The sequence below is a fragment of the Acipenser ruthenus genome, chromosome 11 (genome assembly GCF_902713425.1).
Source record: "Acipenser ruthenus chromosome 11, fAciRut3.2 maternal haplotype, whole genome shotgun sequence".
In the NCBI taxonomy this organism is placed as follows: domain Eukaryota; kingdom Metazoa; phylum Chordata; class Actinopteri; order Acipenseriformes; family Acipenseridae; genus Acipenser; species Acipenser ruthenus.
Genome location: NC_081199.1, coordinates 9,153,950 through 9,174,961, shown reverse-complemented (window position 1 = coordinate 9,174,961; position 21,012 = coordinate 9,153,950). Strand labels below are relative to the sequence as shown.

The following is a 21,012-nucleotide window of genomic DNA, read 5'->3' as shown; positions in this document are numbered from 1 at the left end:
GGACGATTTCAATTCCAAATTAGAGGAAAATAAAAGTTTACAATGTAATAATAATAATAATAATAATAATAATAATAACAGTTGCAGGTCATCAGTATAAAAACAACAAAGCATTTATTCTGAAAATACTTTTTAATGCATGTCATTAATCCTCCAGATATAAGATTTGAAGTTCACAGACGAGTTACTAATTCAGTCCCTTCCCACAGCCCTGGGATCAGCCCTGCAGCTTCTCTTAATTGAGCCAATTTCTCCTGTGTCTCCACACCACCTGCTCTCCTTAAAGGGCTTGCAGCTAACAAAGTCATTCCAGAAATCGGGTTTACAGCACACCTGTATTTTCATTTTGAAACATGATATCCGGTAGTGAACTAGGTTAAATAAATCTCTGTTTGCAAGCCTTGCTTTCAGGTCGTCACCCACTTCCTTGGTCTTTTCACCCACTTCCTTGGTCTATTCACGACTTTGTACAGTAGCCATTAGAATGACCCCAGAAGCCACTGCTGAGGTGAAATGGTCGAGGAAATGAAAGGCACTGAACAGACTACTAGACACAGCACAGCAGTAAAGTGGCATGATTTTGATAGCTGCACCTGAAATGAAGCCAGTCCGGTGCTAGTATATTTCAATCTAATTTAATGTAGCATTTAAAATCACATTTTTTAATAATTTTAGAAAGGATATCAATCTCCAATCGAACTTGTTTTGCTTCAGCTCATCTCCCTGTCATGCAACGCAGGTCTTAATAATAAACCCAACGATAAATATAACAATCCCAATGATAAATGCTACAGCTGACAGCCGATCAGATAAACCCAGCGGCTGAGACTCAACAGCAACATAAATCTGCGAAGCTGCATGTCGATATCTTCTTGAAGGATCACCCTGGCCTTCAGAAGAGACAGATTAAAACATTCCTCGGCACAAAACGTTATCCGAATAATTATTAGTGGAGATGACTTTTTTAAAGGTGTAGTTAATACCTCTGAATTTGCATGATGCCTCTAGCTGCGTTCAACTGTCCCACTTAATCTATATATAAATACATATAAATAGGAGGGGCTTGCACATTGGTCACAAAATGTCACACAGTTTGAATGGAATGAGGAAGGCTGTTCAGTCCTGGCACTTAGGATTCTTCAGACAAGCTGAATGCAAATTCAAAGCCAGGTAAAGGCAGATTTACAGAAAAACTCAACACTGGAACAACAGAACCCAGAAATACTTAGAATGATGCAGTTGTATTGGAGGTTATAAAGGATATACTAATATTAGCAATGCATGAGAACTAACACAAAACAGAATAAGCAGTCAGAAATCCAGACACTGATGAGTCAGTACGCATACACACTGCTGCCCCCTGCAGGTCAATTGGGTAAATTACAGCTGAAGCCTGCTTCACTGCACATATTATTTCAGCATGCTTCTTTTTAAAAGATAATGTCAAGGTCCAATATCACCTGAGACTGGCTCAAACAGGTGAAGGAGATAACATTTAGAAGATATTTTAAGAGCCTGCTATTCATTTACTACCAATAATGTGTTTAGCTTCATCATTTTACAAGCACACAATAACATGAAAAGAGTTCAACAGCAGACGTTTCTATTAAAGTACCTTAATATTTAACTGTCTTGTTTCTTTTTATAATGTTTGCCATCATCCTGTCTGACTGCATTTAGTGAAATGCTGTACGGAAGTCTGTGTTAAGGTGCTTTCACTTGAGTGAACAGCGCTTCAGTTCTCGTTGCCTGCCATAGAGTAACACAGTAACACCTTCACACAGACCAATACATAAACCACAACACAGTGCTTAGTAACTGCAATGAGAGCTATTCATAATGACTGCAGGCATCACAACAAGATAAAGAAGACAGTAAAAATAAATTGCTCTAAAGTTCTAGCACACAAAACTGATGCATGGATCATTCAATACCAAGGCATTAATTTAACCCCCATTAATGCAATAAATTGTAACAAACACACCTAAAGTCCTGTAACATTTTACCGAATTCCTTCCCAAATCAAGACTGGGATAAAATCATAATGAAAAAGCCATGTCCATTTGTTTCTGTTTAAAATAAAGCATGCTCCCCTAGCTGAAGATATCTGCGTACAGTCCTGACCTTGCCAGATAATGGAGACAGGCAGAGCATTCTGATAAGCTTGAAGGCAGAGATGGCCAATGAAGTTTAGGCACATTGTGGTCTGCTTATGATCGCGAGCTGAAGAGCTGGCATTGTCAATAGACAAGCCAGGGTAGCTTACACAGAAGCACCGGTGATAACTTTAAAACCAGCCTCCTCATGAAAACTCATTAAAGCTTTGGGGAAAAAAAAGCGCAGAGACTGCCTGATATTTATTTAAAATCAATGATTTAAAAAAACACAGAGTGGCTCTTGTGAGACCAATTTCTCACTCTCGGCTCAGGAAAATGTCCTCAGTGAGCTTGTTAGCAAATAACACAAGGGTAAAAACAAGGTCAGGCTATAATTCACCAGAGTATTGCTTTAAATAAATGTCACCAAAAGAATAGCCTTGTTGCCTTGTTGAAACTGCAAATAAATCAGTAATAACATCTTAACTCAGATCAAAGGTGCAGATATATTGGTTAAGATAAACAACCAATGGTAACGGAGACTCTAAAGTGCAATAAAAACCATTAAACTATTGCTAACAGAATCTAGGAAAACAGCAATTGGTAACGGGAACTGAAACACCCGAGGAATGCGAGAATCCTCAGGACAGGAAGATATTTACTAGAGAACAGTATGAAGTGCAATTACAGTATGTTTGTATTACCTGCTTGTATATAAGTATGGGGTCAGACAGAGCTAGTCAGGTTCACTTAACTTCCTGCTGCTGCTGTTGACCCAATGACAACGTCACTCCCAATGGCAAGGTGACTATACAGCAAATTATCTAACCATTGTTTTAAAAAGCTAGTGACCTACTTTAATTCATCTAGAATTCAAGTTATGATTTAATCTGTATTATTTGGAACCAATGAATTCTGTCTAAAGAATTTTGAATCGTAATTATACTTTATTGATAAATGTTAGAATATTACAGTAGTAGGACTTAATTAACAAACCACATTCGTTACAAAACAGTAAAGTCTTATTGAATCGTTGATATTGATAGACATTTTTAAACAAAAACATTTTAAATCAGCTATACATCTATATCTATTCAGACTAAACTCCAATCCAAAAAATGTGCACTGTAAAGCTTACATATAAGAGCTTATATCCACAAAAAAAACATAATTTGAAAGCTTTTTTTAAACTCCAGTACAAGGTGTTAAATATAAAAACCTCCTACTTACAAAAGAAGAACCCACTGGTTTCTATCTCCTACCCGCTCTGTCCAGTGCAAAATGCTCACAATTTTCTTGTGCAAATCAGCCAGAAAGCTGTTGGATGAAGTTGAAAACTAAAAAGGTTGCTTAATACAGGACTCAGCCCTCTTAATCTGTAGCTGGCTTCAATGTTTAGAGAACAAGCTTACAGAGAGAGAGAGAGCGAGAGAGAGAGAGAAAGAGCGAGAGAGAGAGAGCAAGGGAGGGAGGAAGGGAGGGAGTATGAATATGAGAGAGACAGAGAGAGCGAGAGAGAGAGAAAGAGCGAGAGAGAGAGCAAGGGAGGGAGGAAGGGAGGGAGTATGAATATGAGAGAGACAGAGAGAGAGCGAGAGACAGCACCAAAGCAGGTCCCCACAGCAGCTCCAGACTAACCAATCAATCCCAATGCAATCTATTCTCCTGCTTTTTTGCAAATTAGCACCATGGACAGGTGCTAGTCTCTTCAACAAATATAGCTGCAGTACATCCCCCGGTAACACAGCCATAAATGAATATGTTGAAGGCAGAACAGCGTTCTCTCTTGAAAACCAGAGAACAGACTGAGAGGGATGTCAGCAGTTTAGAGGGTAAACATTTCAAGTGTTAAACGTTTAGAATTGTCCACATTAAATGTCAGATATAGAGGCCAGCTGCAGTGTTTATACAGTAGAACGTGTGCAGTGTAAGGTTATTTATTCACTATTTTGGCATTTTCTACACACAGAACGTTGTACACGTGTAGCCTCATCCACATCAATGGTGTAGCATCCACAACTATAGGTATCTACAAACAAACATCACTAAGGGGTCGAACACATATCTTTATACTTTAGCTTTTTAATATTAACTCCATTGTCGAGCAAAAGTTTAAGCTGGGCTCAGGGATAGAAATAAGACCCCCATTGCATAGCAGTTTGATCCATTCTTGCTTAGTTTAATCAGACACACATGAGCGTGTTACCTATACACTGCGGCTAACCAGGCTTATTTATGATAGAGTGATTATAAATATGGATAAAACACAAATATGCAGGTGATATGAGCTATCTATGCACAGTTAGGGATTAAACTGACACTACACAGTGAACCTACACTGCTTGGTAGCTGATCATTTCAATCAGAACAGAGCTTCAAATCACTGGGCTGCTGGAATGATGATTAATCAAGGTGCAGCGCCATATTATTATTATTATTATTATTATTATTATTTATTTCTTAGCAGACGCCCTTATCCAGGGCGACTTACAATCATAAGCAAATACATTTCAAGTATCACAGTACAAGTAATAATACAATTAAGAGCAAGATAAATACAATGACTTTGGTTCAAGCAAGTACAAGTGTGACAAAACACAATTCAATAATACAGCAGATAACAGTGTAAGTGATAGTTACATCAGGATATGATTAAATACAAAATACTACAGATTAAACACTTGGCAGATTACAGTACTCTGAAGTACAGGATTAAATATAGGGTATGGTAGAAACTGGTGCATCACTTAAAGTGAACAAATAATACCTGTACATCTTATCTAGTTTGTATTCCTATCATTTAGGGCTTACATTTTTTTGTATATAACACATGCACACATTAGGGTACAGATTGGGATTTAAGCTTGGAGGACACTTGTTAAGTATAGCAATGCAACTGAACACACTACATTTACAAGTACAGGTAACTGGTACATGGTTTCCTTATCTTAATTATGAAACAGGAAAGGTATATTAAAAATGACATTTTTTTAATTAGTTACTAATAGGTAATACCCATCAAGTAATTCTATACATTAAGTTATTGCAGCTTTAAAATGACCTGGTAACTATCAATGCATTTCAATGAACAACGGGAGACTGATGATATGTGCAAAAGTTAAGTGGCTTTAAAGCTGACTGATGGGTTATGTAATTGATCATGGACTCCAGAGTCAATGCAGAGGAAGACCTCCTTGGAAATTAGATAACAATCCAGGTCCTTATCCTGGTTACACAATGCAGAATTAAACTGATATTTAAGATCAACCTCATCTCACTAGCAGCTCACAGCGTATATCTTACTGTAATACTTCCCACGTTTGTGAGTTTTCATGTATGTTTCAAAGATGCCTCTAAAGACTGTCTTAATGTTTTGCTACAGCCAAGCTGTTAAATTAGTTATCTATAGCTCCCGACTAGAGTTTTTGCATTACTACGCTAAAGAAATATGTATACAAATGTCAGTTATCTTGACCATGTATTTTTCTTCTGGTTTAGGTTCACTTTGTATAATGTTCTGTTTCAGCCCTCTCATTTTGGTTTAAAGCACCCCTGAAGCCTCAACCCGAGCTCCCAGAATCATGTCTAACCTCCAAGTACATCTGGTCGTATGTAACCATTCACTTGCCCCCTCTACAACACTGTCTCTAGCTGATGTACATCACTATGACATAAAACAGTTGCAGGGTTAATGGTTACACTCTGGTGTGCCCGAAGTACCTGGAGACTAGACATGATTCTGAGAGCTCTATTGAGGCAACATGGGTGTTCTAAACTTCTGAGTTTGAAAAAAGTCACCAGGATGTGATTGTTGGAAAACATGGAACAAGTATTGAATAGCAGTTTGCTACGCATGAGGAATGACGGCTGTATTCATGTTATTTTTCTGAAAAGTGATTTAACATTGGATAGAAGAAACTGTTAGTTCCAAAAATGCAAGCACTGCTGTAATAGATGAAGGCTGGCTATATACTCTGGGTATATAGATACTTGCACTGCATTGACTCCGAGCAAGCAAGAAATAATAGCAGCACAAGGCTGTACAAACAAGTCCTTTGACCTCCAGCCCTGACATGAAAGACGTTTGGGGAGTCCACTGGGGTATAAAACTAGTTAAACAGGTTTTTGCTTAGAATATACAGCTGGTTTATGAGGGGGTCATAAAGCTAGTCTTCAAGGGGACCAGAAGAGACCAGGCTCTAAGACTTCAGAGAGATCCAAAGAGATAATGCCACTGGACTCAAAGGGTCTCAGGCAAATCAGAGAGATAGGAACAAGGAAGATGACAAAAACCAGATGTATGGACCTTTGTGGCACCAGGGGTCTGAAGAATGCACTGAGTTCAGAGGTCGTCACACTAGACTACACACACAGACACACACACACACACTCACACTAAATTAACAGGATAATGTGTTGTACCTTTTCTATTGGTTAAGTGTTAGAGAAAGAGGAGGTGGACCATTTATACAGAAGGGTATTTAATGTCATGCAACAATTGTAAGAACGAGTATTCTGTTTGTCCTGTACCTGGGACCAGACTCCCTGCATATTTCAATAAACCTAACAACTGATTGAAGAAAAGGACTCTGTGCAGTTTCTTGAATCTACTTACTCACCATCCTTTTTTTAAGTTACATCAGTGATGACCGAAACAAAGAATGATAAACAAAGTGAATCAAACAAGAAGTAGACATACCAAGCTACTTTATAAACTGTGATTGGAGGAGCATTTATTCACAGCAACAATAGATCACATTCAACGACACACCCTGAGTATCACCAAGTGGTAACATCATTGTACATTATTGTTTTACTACAATTCCTTAAAGGGACAGAACACATGAATTCCTGTACTCCCGGTTCATCCATGATTATGAACACACAGGACTGACCGACTTGCTTCCAGTGATACCAGGTCCTAGTGACCTACTGCATCAGAAAGCAGATTAGACAAACAGGCGGAGAATAGAAGCTCCCAAAAGCAACGGCTGGAAACCCTCCAGCAAACCAGGTATTGTCAGTTGCAGCGTTACACAATATTTACAATCATTCATGTCTGATTTGATAAGCAGTCCCAGTAGGTCACCCTGCTGAGTATACCCTTTGCAGTGACCTCAAGCACTGTCATGAGCTAAATCTGCAAGATATTTTGTTCTTCCCCCGCTTAGAAGAGCTGGCACAATGAGGCTGGCTCCACTGTAGACACACTAGCTACACAGCTTTATAAGAGCGAACGCTACCACAAGATGGCTGTTTTGTAGTCATTATAAAGTCAATAGAAATAATCTGATGTGTTATTAATAATTAATCACTAAAGGTGGTATGTATGTCTTTAATATTAATCCAGAATTGTATTAAAAATATCTAAATGGAGTTTTCAAAATCTGTAATTTCTGTTTTGGTTAGGGCTAGGGTTAGGGTTAGAGTTCCTTATGTATAAAATTGCATCCTCAGCTTCTGCTGCAGTAGTGGTAGTTTTGCTTATAGAAAGTGGTAACTAAGGGGCTGGAATATGAGACTGCATTTAGAATACTGAGAGCACACTTAAGACTACTGTGTTCAACTCTGATCACCACGTTACCAACAGAACATTGGAGACAGTCCAGCGGAGAGCAAACTGAATGTATATAGCCTAGAAGACATTTTAAAGTCTTTAAAATCAGTTTAAGTTAACCCTAGGCAATACTTTAAGTGCAGAAACCAGGACCAGAGGGCAAGGAGTTAAATGGAGTGCAAGGGTATGGAATGGATTACGTAGCTGAAAGTTTTGAGATTAAGCAGCTACCAAGAACCAGATAAGCACTTATGGCCTCCTCTCGTTGGTAAACGTTCTAAATCAAATTGTACTTTGCATTGAGGGTGCACGTGACCTTACTCATTTCAACAAATTTCATTTGTAACCAGATTTGAACCCAGGTCATTAGATTTATGTTTGATATTTATTAATGTGCAATTTGTTATATACTCTGATCTCATAATTGGTTTTAGAAATACAGGTCTCAGCAGCAATGGGTGTCAATTTCCTCTCTTAAATGAGTCCCAGTGGGAAACTGTCACATAACCCTGATTACCAAGTATAATTTCATCAGCTCTGTTGATACAGCGACATTCGTTTGGATATTGTGATTAATGACCCGTATGCTTATCAGTGGAGTTGCCAGCACGAGTAATGCAATTGGAATAACAGTGACGTATTATTTCACTCTGAGCAGGGTAATTGCATGTCTTAATATGACCTACTGCATATCTTTATTGATGAGAAGACCAATGGACTGATCTCAAAGAATCCGATACCACCACTCATTAGCAAATATGAGCTGGGAAGATTTTTATTAAGATTGTAAAAGCAAAACAGAAGTAAAACAGTGCCTTTCGATAGAAAGGATCCGCTAGGGATACAGTATTTGTATTTGTTGCCAGTGGAAAATGATCCACACCAAACCGACCCTACTGTATATTTTCTTAACTGTCTAACCCAAATGTACTTGATCCTGTGGTTTGGGGTTTTGTGGAGAGGAGTGGGGCTCAGCACAAACCAGAATTCTAGTCTCATGTTCATATTTTCTACAGTTTGTGCTGAAACCCCACATTAAATTTACTTTGAGTATGAAGTAAACAGCTTTCAAAATTGGGATTAGGTCTTGCTTTTGGCATAGGCTTGAGGTGTAGGCCCGTGTCCTCCATTACCATGGTAACAAGCAGGTGCTTGGCTAGACCAGCAGGCTAGTGTTCCACAGGCTGCTCGGAAGGGCTTTGAGAGAGTGGGGCTGACAGGGGGAGGAGGCCGGGGCAGGGAGAGAGGCTCAGGTGGAGGACAAAAACAACAGGGACAAGAGAAGAGAGAGGCTGAGAAAGGAAAGGCCCAGGAGGCACAGGGGAGTTAAGCTGGGAGAAGACAGCAGAACGGGAACCATAAACAACCCCAAGGTAGTAACCACATATTAGTTATAGCAGGAAATGCTTTAACAATGCTTTGCTCCAGTGTCTGATCCAATTATACATGAATAGAATGCATTATCTATCATTTTAATTAATATATTATTGTGAGAATTAATCAGTTATCACAACCTTATGAAAGTTTACCACAGTAATGTGCGGTTTCCCATGCTTATACTACAGTACTATCAAATTTAAGTTGTTTACCATTCCATGTTTGAATACGGTTTACTGTGCTTTCCCAATGCATACTGCACTATGCTATGCATTTACAGCAACACGGCACAGCACTATACACCTATATAAACGAACTCAAAATCAATAAAAGTTCATACAAATAAATTAACAAAACGAAAAAAAAAGGACGAAGCCAGTATCTTGCAGCGTCTTTAAACCAAAAAGCTACATGATTCCATATGGGAGCCGTCTTAGGTCACAGGTTAAAGTAAAGGGTGCGAGGAGTTTAAATATGAACTTGCTCGCTGGAATGGATTATGAGATATTAGCAGTAGTAGATGCAGATTTGCATTTCCTTCCAGGAATGCTTATAAAAAACTGAAGGATTTTAATTGACCAACACAATGACGTGAATTTTTAATATTGCTTTACAAGCACTACTTTTGTTCGAAGTCAAAGTGTACGGCACTGAACGAGCGACTCCTCGCAGGGTTCATGCTTGGCTACCTTTAGTGCTTTTACAAGGAAAACAGACACTAAAACTGACAGCACAGTTAACAGTGAAGGATACCCAGACCTAGCCAAAGCTATTTCAGAAATCTACCCACTCATTTCACTATAGGGAAGGGCTATTAGGAATAATGCACATTGTGTGGAGAGAACATTGTTTTTAAAAATTGTTTGCTGGGGATAGCTTTCATGATTTTAAAAGTGGTTTAACTCACACCACTTACAGAAAAGCCAAATGAAGATATCATTATACAACCTGTTTGTTTCTCTGAACCAACCCTTTGTAAACACGAAGTAAATGGCTATGTGAAAAAGCATGTGGTCTGTATCATTGACACGGCCCGGAGGTCAAAACAATGTTGAAATGAAATGGTTCAAAATGACCGAACAACGCCGGTAATGGAACTTGATGCAGAGAATCACAGAATACAGTTGTGTACTGATCGCATCATCTGAAAAGTTTGCTTTTACAGTACACAGCAGTGCTCTAGATGGTGCTGGTACTTACTAATATAAAGACACTTGAACTAGCCTACATTATATACTGTATGTCTATGGCAGGCAACTAGAACAGAATAGCAGCTCCTGAACTCAAAGACAAAGTGCCTTAACACAGGCTTGAAAAAAATACAAAAACACAATATTCGAGTAAGTGCAGTAGGATCCACTAAGTAAGGGGACAGTAGAAACTAAGAAAACATCATTTGATTAATAATCATCTTATATTTTCAAATTAAAATACATAGTAAAAACGGTATCTACCACACAGTACACAACAGATCCCTCCAGTACCTCTTGTAATCTGTGCTCAGGGTCACGCTATTGATTCTTCACAATGGCCTGCATGCATCTACAGTAGTTATAAACCAATCCAACACCTTCAGCCTCCTTCCCCTCACAGGGCTGGCCAGCATGGCTCTCCATGGCAACCAGTACCACCGCCAGCCTTCGCGAGAACAGCAAAGTTAGAATCGCTTTTTCACAACCTATTGACAGCAGTCTCGTTTACAAAGAACAACCTCCTGTGTATTCATACTACAGCAAATCAGAGATAACTTGAATACAATTCCATTAAAAGTTATAGTTTGGGCGAAAATAGAAATGGAAACACCTTTGATATGTAGCACATACTTTTGTGAAAATGGGTTCACATGACCGGTACGTTCTGGATTCCCATATAAAAGTTTACTACAGTGCATTTTCACTGAATTGTTTTTCCCATGCTTTTCTCATGGTTATAAATGAATTTGCCATATTCTACCATGTTTTCACTATGCTGTATTAGGCTACACTTTATTATTTATTTGTTAGCAGACGCCCTTATCCAGGACAACTTACAGTTGTTACAAGATATCACATTATTTTTTACACATTATTTTTTACATACAATTACCGATTTATACAGTTTTTACTGGAGCAATCTAGGTAAAGTACCTTGCTCAAGGGTACAGCAGCAGTGTCCCCCACCTGGGATTGAACCCACAACCCTCTGGTCAAGAGTCCAGAGCCCTAACCACTACTCCACACTGCTGCCCCATACTTTACTTTTATAAGGGATGCATTCTGTATACATAAATGCAGCATCTCCCTATTGATGTCAGTTTCATTTATGATAGGCAAGGTCTTGTTTTGATGAGACAAGACTAGATGAATATGTGGTTTACAAGACTGGTCTGAATTTCAAGAGAAACATTCTCAAAATGAATGGCTTAATATGTAATTGCAGAAGGGGGTCATGGCAACAAATACAGTAATGAAAAGATGTCTTTAGGTGAGCAGGTGTTTGTATCACGGTAAAGTATATTAAAATGACTGATTTACAGGAATAACTTTGTGTTCAAGATAAATGTAAAAATGGAAGTAGGACTGCAGAGACAGATGTACAGACAGTGAGACACCTTGATATATCCCAAAAACGCTAAACACATTCCATCACAATTTTATAAGCAGTTTTCCAAATACTGTATATGCAAAAATGACATACAGATGGGCAAATGTACAGACAGACCAATTCCCAGAATCTAATTCTCTAACATGAATCCATCACAACTGGATTAGCGTTTTTCCAGTTATATTGAAAACAGTAAAGTGTGACATACTGTACTGTACATATATATATATATATATATATATATACATCCTCCAATATATCGGCCTGTAGGATTTAATTATACAGAACACAGATTCAAGGATATTTAACAGATGTGAAATTAAATATTACAGAAAAATAAATATAAAGTATCCCCCCTGATAAACACATATTTAGACAGACCACCAGCAATACTGCTTCATATTCTGCACAAACAGTCACCCATCCAAGTACTAACCAGGCTCAACCTTGCTTAGCTTCAGAGAGCTAACAACATCAATGTACAGAGCGCTATGGTTGCAGGCTTGAGTAGCTCAGTTGGCGATATATTATATTTGTCTGTAGATAAGAGGATTACAAGTTCAAATCTAGCCTGTGGCGATAATCTGGTTTACTCCCTACAGCAGCTTCCCATCTCACCCTCTGGCACAGCGACATCATCTCTTTGAAAAGGAGCTCCAGGTGTCTCAAACAATGACAGACAGGAGGTGTCGATACAGACTCTAGGTACAGGCCTCATTTTCTATTATAAAAAACATTAAAACCCTACATAAAATATAGTCAAAGCACCTTGAAAGTAATAGTTGCTAACAAAATAATGGAAGAAATCTTACCTGCTGGTTTTCCATTTGCTACATACAGTAGGTCTCAAATGAGCAGTTTTCAAAGAAACATGTTACAGTACACAAGTATTTGAATTAAAAACATGACATATGGTACTACATGAAGTTAAAGAAATCTCAGTTTGCAAGCCATGCTTTTAGATCTTACACTTCCTGGAGAAATTGTCCTCCCCCTTCGATGGCTGCTCTTTTTTTAAAATTTAGTAGTCGCCAATTCATTTGACCCCTTTTTTTCCCCAATTTGATATATCCAATTGTATTTTAAACTCAGCTCACCGCTACCACCCCCGTGCTGACTCGGGAGCAGCGAAGACGAACACACGCTGTCCTCCGAAGCGTGTGCCGTCAGCCGACCGCTTCTTTTCACTCTGCAGGCCCGCCATACTTAGACTTAAAGTTTTATGATATCTAAATTCTGCAATAAACCACTTTGATGTCCAAATGTTCAAATGTTTTGGTGCTTGGTTACAAGCATGGAGAGGTTACTTCTCCTGAAAGGACAAAACAGATTACAATGTTTTGTTTTTTTAATACAAACTTTTTTTGGGAATATTTGTTTTTAACACATACATTTCTCAGAAACATTATTCAGAATTTCAGGTCATTTATTTCCTTTACAAGAACTCCCAGAAGCTTCACTCTTTGGCTCACGTTCTGAAAAAACTGCTACTTTCACTATGACTGACGTGTTTTCAATGCTGTTCGCTTTTCTTCTTAGAGCCACTTGAAGTAGAATGCAGTAACACAGAAGAGTAGCGTTGAAATATCTGCAAGAAGTTATCCAAGCATTTTCTTGGCATTGATGTTAATACAGATTAGGTAAGACCTACTATACTAGAAGTACACTCCATGTACTTTAATACTGAAGCAATCTGGTACTAGAACAGGGATATTGAGAGACACTGTGGTGTATTGTGTTGGCGTAAGGGGAGGTTGCCATGGTCCCACGTCATTGAATGGGAATTATTACTGGAACCAAGAGCAGGCCGCAGGCAACTGAGACTCTCAGTCCCTGTAACTGCAGCATTGTCCCGAGGGGAAAGACACAGAGCTCTTACATAGTAACAGACATTTAAAGCTGTAGTAACAAATATATAACACACGATAGTTACAAATTGATTTCAGCATTCAGAAGACATTAGCTAAAGAGGGCACTGCAGACAATTCACGTTTGTCTTTACCTTCAAAAGGTGTATACACACTGCATGGCTACTTTATTAGGACCTGTATCTCATATCGAGTTGGGCTACCATTTGCCCTGACCACAGTCTTGACACGATGTGGCACAGACTCCACAAAATGCTGGGTGGTCTCTCGAGATATCCATTATCCGGAGAGATCCATATCCAGCCAAGCCTCTCTACGGTCTTTTCCCTCTCTCCGTCAGTTACTGTTTGTGGGCAAAGGCATCCACTTTCCTTCCATGGTGCCGTTGCTGATAAACTCTGATGACCCATGTCTTGGAGCATTCTACCAAAACGACGGTCGCTTGTACTGTGGCACTTTCCCCAATTTAAAATGTCCCACAACAGCACAAAGAAATGAATGTTAGTGGCCTCCGATCCCACTGCCAAGTCACGTACCTCTTTACAACCAGGATCTCGACAGTGGATGAGCTACCGGCCCTTGGAAGACAAAGGCCAGCCCTGCAGGTGTTTGCTCAAGCTCACTAGGTGCCTGGCCAGTAGGGGTGACAGAGCCAATGCAACACCCAGAGATCCACAGAGCCAGGAACCTGCGCTCCCCTGACTGTAGGACTCACCCAGCACACCGTGCCATTGTGCCTTTACCAGGTGAGACTATACATTAAAACCCTACATAAAAATCTTTACATATGCAGTATTCTGTTTATTTTCGGAGGTTAGCAAGTCATATCTAACAGTATCATCAGATTTCTAGTTGTGACACAGATGGGCTGCTATAAATACTGTAATGATTTGTGGTTTGGCAGATGGTGTTATAGCAGGTAACGCCAAGCAGAGTGCCTGTGGAAGCCTCAATCAGATAAAGAAGACAGGGAACCTCAGAGGCAACTGGCCTCTGGCCAAAAAATAGCATAACTAAAGACAGACTTCACAGTGTAAAAATAACTTGAAAGCATTTTCAACTGGGACAATTTAACCCCTTACAAAAAGGTCTGAACCACTGAGATAGCATTACAATCCCAGTGTATTACATTGAAGAAACTTTAGCAGCACCCTTAGCAGACCACCAGATATTGCAGCACAATGGATACGGAGCCAGTATTTCACACAGGCTGATAATTTGGTACCTTGGTGACATTATATCTTTGGTATGTAAAAATTTAACTAGAGTTAGCTGGCTCTAACATTTGGACACATTAAATCTGACTCGCTCAGGAATTACATTTTCACTAGATCGCAAGCCATGTTTTGGGGAAGCTTGATGCTTTATATCATTCTGTTATAACATGTGCTTCTTATCATACTCATCACTGCAATCTTTATATTATGGTTGAATAGCCTTCACTGCACACTAGGCGATTGGATCATTGGTTTAGGCTAGTTTATAGAACCCTGATTGGGGAAACCCCACTATATCTATGCAACCTGTTACAGTTCTCTGTTAACAATTTAAGATCAGATTAATTTATTAGATTGGTTCTTCCCAGAGTGTCCACTGTTTTTGGGTGTAATTCATTTCAGTTTGCGGCTGCTTATGACTGGAATGAATTTCAAGTCAAATTAAAACTACAGAGTTTTGTTTTCGGAGGATGTTTTTAATCAGAATCTGAATTCACTACTGTCTGATGCATGTGAGGTACTTGTTAATGTGTTATTTGTTGTATTTGTTTGCTTTGTGCTGCTGTGATGTTTGCGTCTTGACCAGATCGTCGTTGTAAATGAGAATTTGTTCCCAATCTTCTTATCTGGTAAAATAAAGGTTAAATGAAATAAATGAAAATGAAATGTTAAGAATGGAACAGTAATTGATTAACTGGATATTGCTAATTTGTTTAGTCTTGATTTATTATTATACTCAGAAGCCAAAACAAGCATCAGCACCATGACTGCCTAGATGGGTTCTTCCTCTGTCTTTCAGTACATCCATTACATCCATGTGTCAAGAATGATATGCTAGGGCGATTGTTAAGTGCCACAAAATTAAAGCAGACATTAGAAAAATACTTTAATTCAGTCCTCTTTCTATTGTGGAAGAGAACAATGGTACATTTTCATTTTAAAAAGCCGACCACCTAAAAGCAGACTGTGAAAAAGTGTGTTTCGTGTACGGTCAATAACTGTAAATATTATTATTGTCCAATCGTAGTTATGGTGGCAATGGACGACAGACAGATTAAGCAGTCAGTGCAGACAGTAAGACTACAGACAGCACTGTATATGGACACTCATTGTGGTCCCATTCTATCAACGGCAGCCTCATCCCATTGCAGCTGCCATTATCCTACCATAGCCCAGGTACAGATTTACTGCATTGCTATTGGTCCAGCATTGCAAACTTTGGTGCATGCATTTCCATAGAGGTTGTTTAAACTGTCAGGATACGCGTTTTAAACATATTTTTGAATGTTTTCCACCCCACCGAGTAGCAATCCAACATGAACATATGGCTCCACCACACTTTACAGAAAAAAAAACCCTCACATCACACAATTAGCAAGTTATAATAATGCACATTCTGCTTGTCAAAACTACAAAATAGCAGACCATCCTTCTTATTGAGAACTAAATATTCACATCCTTGATGTTTGCAGCGATGAGTTCCTTCTTGAATTATCTACAGTACAAAGGCGGGTGTGACTCGAAAAATGTCTCTAATGATGGGAATATGCTGTACAGTACAAAGAAAACCACGTCTTACTCGACTGCAATGAAATCTTGCTGAGCTGCCTCACTGAAACACATATCCCTGAGATATAACTAGTCTGTGGGGAGATATTATCAGCCAGCAGGGCTCGCGCACTGCCCTGGATTCCAACATCACAAAGCATGAACACACTTTCATTACCAGCTTTCTCCGCAAATCCAAAATGCCCACCTTGTCCAATACGCAATCTACAAGCTGTAGCGCTGTTAACTGATCATTGTTTTCCCTTCATACTGTTTAATTGCATTTTCTGTTTCTGTGCTTAGGGTTCATTATTCCCTGCTGGGGTCCACAGCCCTGACAGCAAGGATCTAGTGGAGACGCCCATCACTGCATGTTCTCCTGGTTTACCCTCGGCCTCTTTATTACTCTGGAAGGCGGAACAAAAGCTGTAGTTTAATTAAGGATCATTGCGGATCAAGTCCACCTTCCTTGTGGAGTCTATGCCATGTCAAGGCTGCAATCAGGACAAATGGTGGCCCAAACTTATATCAGGTAAAGGTCCTAACACAGTGTCCATCTGGTGTGCCAAATCTTGACCATCATGAATTAAACTTACATCAACAGGGAAATGCTGCATTATCAATGGACACATTCCTTCATTATCAATGAAAACATAGCAGTGTAATGAAGCACAGTGAATGCATGGAAAAAAGAAGGTTAAGCATTGTAAAGCACAGGTATGGCACAGGTATGACCTGCTAGAGGCTGGTAAAAGTTATGCTACACCTCTATGTCTGAAAAGTGAATTTGTCGATGGTTAGACAACTCTTGCTTAGCATTCCCTGAGCAGACAATTCCTAACGGAAATCAGTCCAGAGAAATATGCAATTTCAGTGTCATCCCTGATAATATCTATGCAGGCTCTGCCAGCTGTTTAATGAAGCAGAGGTGTGTGCGCTGCAGGTCTGCAGATCACTGTCAGTGTGATTCGAGCTTCACAGCTCACAATGCATTTTTCAGGAGCCACGGTAAATGAATCATTGCAGTGTGGCTACCTCTATTTAAATAGGGACTTGGTTAAAGTGGTTCTATTTAATGAAATTGTTGCACAAATCAAACATGCCATGCACTTTCAGTGCATTTATTAAAGAACCCCATTTGAAAATACAGTATCGGGTACTAAACTGCTCTGAAGAAAGCTCTTTCTATAAAGTGAAATAGCAGCTACCAGAAAGTAAGGCATGCAAACTGACAGCTCTTAGTATTGCGCCAGATATTTATGGTGCTTCTTGTCAAACTGCATTTTTACCTGTGCACACAGTGTATTTAGGTCATAGTGATTTATGTTTCCACGGTACTGATAGCTCTGATTTTACAGACAGGGGGTTGTATGTCACTGACATGCCGATTCAGATGAAATCTGTCTCCGCTAAAGCTCAAATCAGACCCAGCAGTGAAAGCCCCCAGTTCAGTTTTCCTACCTGCAGTGCCATCTCCTGTAAAATGTATTTCTACATTCAGCACCAATGGCTGGTTTCTGGTTATAGAGCTCCCTCTTGTGATCTCCAAAAAAAACTGCACAAGCTCTCCTTTGTTTTTACTATTGTAATTATCATTTCCAATCCCAATTACATTTTAGCATGACTCTATTCTCGAATATAAGCACATGTGCTTAACTGTGAACAAACAGAAAAAATATTAGACCAAGGGAAAGTAAAGGAATAATCAAACAGAACCTGACAATAGGAATCTCTCCAGGTTTAAGGGAAAGTGCAGTTACACTAATGAAAACTAAGAACGGTGTTACTAAAGCCATCATTTCAACCGATAAGATGTTTGCATCAGTTCTAGTGTCAGAGATAAATGCTTGACAATAGTGTGACAAAGTTGGAATTTAAAATAATTGAATAGTTCCATACATTTTCTCAGCCACACACATCCATTTATAATCCAGATCTCAAAATCTCCAGTCTTGAAAGAAATACTGTGTTAGCAAACATGCATTTTCATTTGAAAACAGGATCTCTGGGACTGAAGGACCGGGCACGCCATCAATAATACTGGAACTACAGGGTAGGAAAAAGGATTTTAAAACATGTATTTATCAAATAAAAATATAAAACAAGGACGTGTTAATCAAACAGTTAAATTAAAACAGCAGCTTGAGTTTGCAGATATTAGTATATTAAAACAGAACAATCAAGGCTTTAAAATCAACTTTCTTACTTATAAGTAGCACCTTATGCTGGCCCCTCTTTCATTATCATACAAATATATTGTTTTACTTTAATTCAGGACAGTTTTCAAGTACAGTACAACCTAACAGATAAGACCTAGAGCTACTTCCTGGTATATAATGATCACTTCCTGTACTGCCCGACCATTGGAGTAAACCCACAGCACAGGAATTAACTGTGTACAAGGAAGCAACAGCAACTATTAATCTGTAGCAAAACATTGTCTAATCAAGGAACACGAGCAGGAAAGATCATCACACAACAAATGCAGGATCTGCTGTAATATTTCTAGTGCTAAGAATAGATGAGAAATTGGATTTAAAACCTTATACAGTCTAAAGATTATAGTGCTAACAAGTATAGTATTAGAAACAGGGGTTGGGAAGTGTGAATCAATAACATTACATTTGAAAGAGGTTAGTGTAGATTTAGTTCCTTTACCTGGATTAATTCTAGCTGAAGTTCTGACTGCATTAAACAGAACGCGCTCATTTAGCAGCTGTGAGTCTGTCTGTTTCCTGCTTCTGCAACACTGCAGCCCTGTAAACAAGAGGCTTCATCTCAATACGGTCGTCCTGCATTAACACTTAAACAGACCCAGAACAAGCTAGGCTGCTGTAGGCAACAAAACCCTTCCATCAATCTTGACTGTCATGCACTTCCATTCATAATAACATCTGAAGTGTGCAGTTTAGAAAGAAACACATGTTATAGCAAACATGTATTTACATTTTGGTACTAAAGAAAGTTCTCAGTTTGCTAGCCTTCCAGTCTGTTACTGCTTTACTTTCCACACCTCAGCCCTCTGGGTCAAAGCATCTTATTGGCTGAAAGCATGTCAGTCTTTAGGGGAAGCAGCCGATTGGTTACTGATAGGAAAGAAGGGCCTGAAGGGGTGGGGACAATTCTACTCTCCGTGTGAAATGACCACAAAAGTGCAACTGAAAACAGGGCCTGCAAACAGAGATTTCTTTAACCCAGTATAGTACCAGATGAACATGATACGTTCTTTCAAAACTGCACATTTGACACCTACAGTATATAGTGAATAGATGTGTATGCGAGGGAAATGTATGGAATTAATGTGTCAGCTAAAATCACTGTAACAGTTAAGATGTTTCCAAAGCAAATGTCAAAGATATGTTAGTGTTCTATAGTAGTAGTGTAAGTACAGTGTAAAATTAATTTTCCCCATACACATACATATTTAATACACCTTGCTGAGCTGTAATTTACAGATCTATTCTAAAGGTAAAAGCAGTTTCAAATGTCAAGTTAATTGCCCTTGAGTTCATGTTATTTTCCTTTGCCATTATCCATTCAAATCATGTAATAATATGATAATATGATTCTCCAGACAAACTCCAGGCAAGCTCAGAGCTGACGATAACTCAATATTGTAACAACAGAACCTTGATCCACTCAGAATGACAGCAAATATAATAAGAAAGTAAGGGAAATGTAAAAAAGCAATTCAAAACACTGACTACACACCCTCTAATGAAAAGGCATGCCTGCTCTTCACAAAAACCATTACAAAGAACTGCTGTTGTCTATAGTAGTACTAACTGAGTAATACTGAACTCCATCCACTGTTCTGTAATAATGAGCTATGCCTTATTAATGTCAGGTGCAAAATCATGCTGCAATTACATCAGTTTCATTGTTGTCCCTTTACTCCTAAATTGCATATATTTTCACATTACCCTTAAATCAAGAGACATTTTCAATACAAATGAATAAGGGAAAGTAGCAGTCCAGCCCATTGTCACAGAGATATGCAGTTTGACTAGAAGTAGGAAGTGCATGCAACATGTAGCACACACTTCTGTGCAACTAGACTGTCCCCACATGATTCATTTGTGATGGAAATGGATTCCCAGACATGTATTCTGTAATAAATACAAGCTGCATCTTCCTGTTGAAGTTGGTTTCAGTCACAATACAAAGTAAGATCGGACTTTTACAGAAGTCTCAAAGATGATGTTTGGTTGGCAGGTGCTTCTGTATCCAAACCTGCACAAACTATTAATGCTTCACAAGAAAGTGATGATTCTATGGGAATCAGAGAAGAATTTAAACCTTACGTATTTGCTACATGCGGTCAGGGCTGTCTATACCATGTTGACAGTGTTCTGGCAGGTGTTTGTTTTGCCTCTGTTGCACATTACTGAGAACAAAAATCAACCGAGGGGCTGGGATTGTTTCTGAATCAGAACTTGGATGCTTTCAACCACTTCCTGTGTCAAAGCTCCACCTGCTGGACAGGTGCAGGAATAACAACACAGGGATTTAAAGTGTTCATGAGAGACGCATGACTTCATCTTTGCTGTATCCCGCTTTGTCCGTAAATGGCGAAATATTTCTCAACATAACCCACTGTTTTGCTGATGGTCATGAGACAAATGCTCTCTCCTCTGGTGAACGCTCCCAAATTAAAGTTAAGAAATACATTTCCAGCTCATTCATGGTTCATGATGTGCAAATAAAATATCAAAACAATCTGGATTATGTTGACTAATATAACACTGAGATACTGACAACATGGG

The 21,012-nt window shown here is 39.0% G+C and overlaps 1 protein-coding gene across 3 annotated transcripts in view; it reads right to left on the bottom strand.

Moving 5' to 3' along the window:
• Nucleotides 1–21,012, bottom strand: part of LOC117426706 (oxysterol-binding protein 2-like) — a 110,050-nt gene that overhangs the window by 75,363 nt on the left and 13,675 nt on the right. Inside the window, exon 4 of one of the 3 annotated variants that reach the window (XM_059033304.1) lies at nucleotides 18,905–19,003. The exons of the other annotated variants lie outside the window; for them this stretch is intronic. Coding sequence (XP_058889287.1) covers nucleotides 18,905–19,003 — 99 coding nt within the window. The remainder of the gene's footprint in view (nucleotides 1–18,904; nucleotides 19,004–21,012) is intronic. 3 annotated transcript variants of the gene reach the window in all.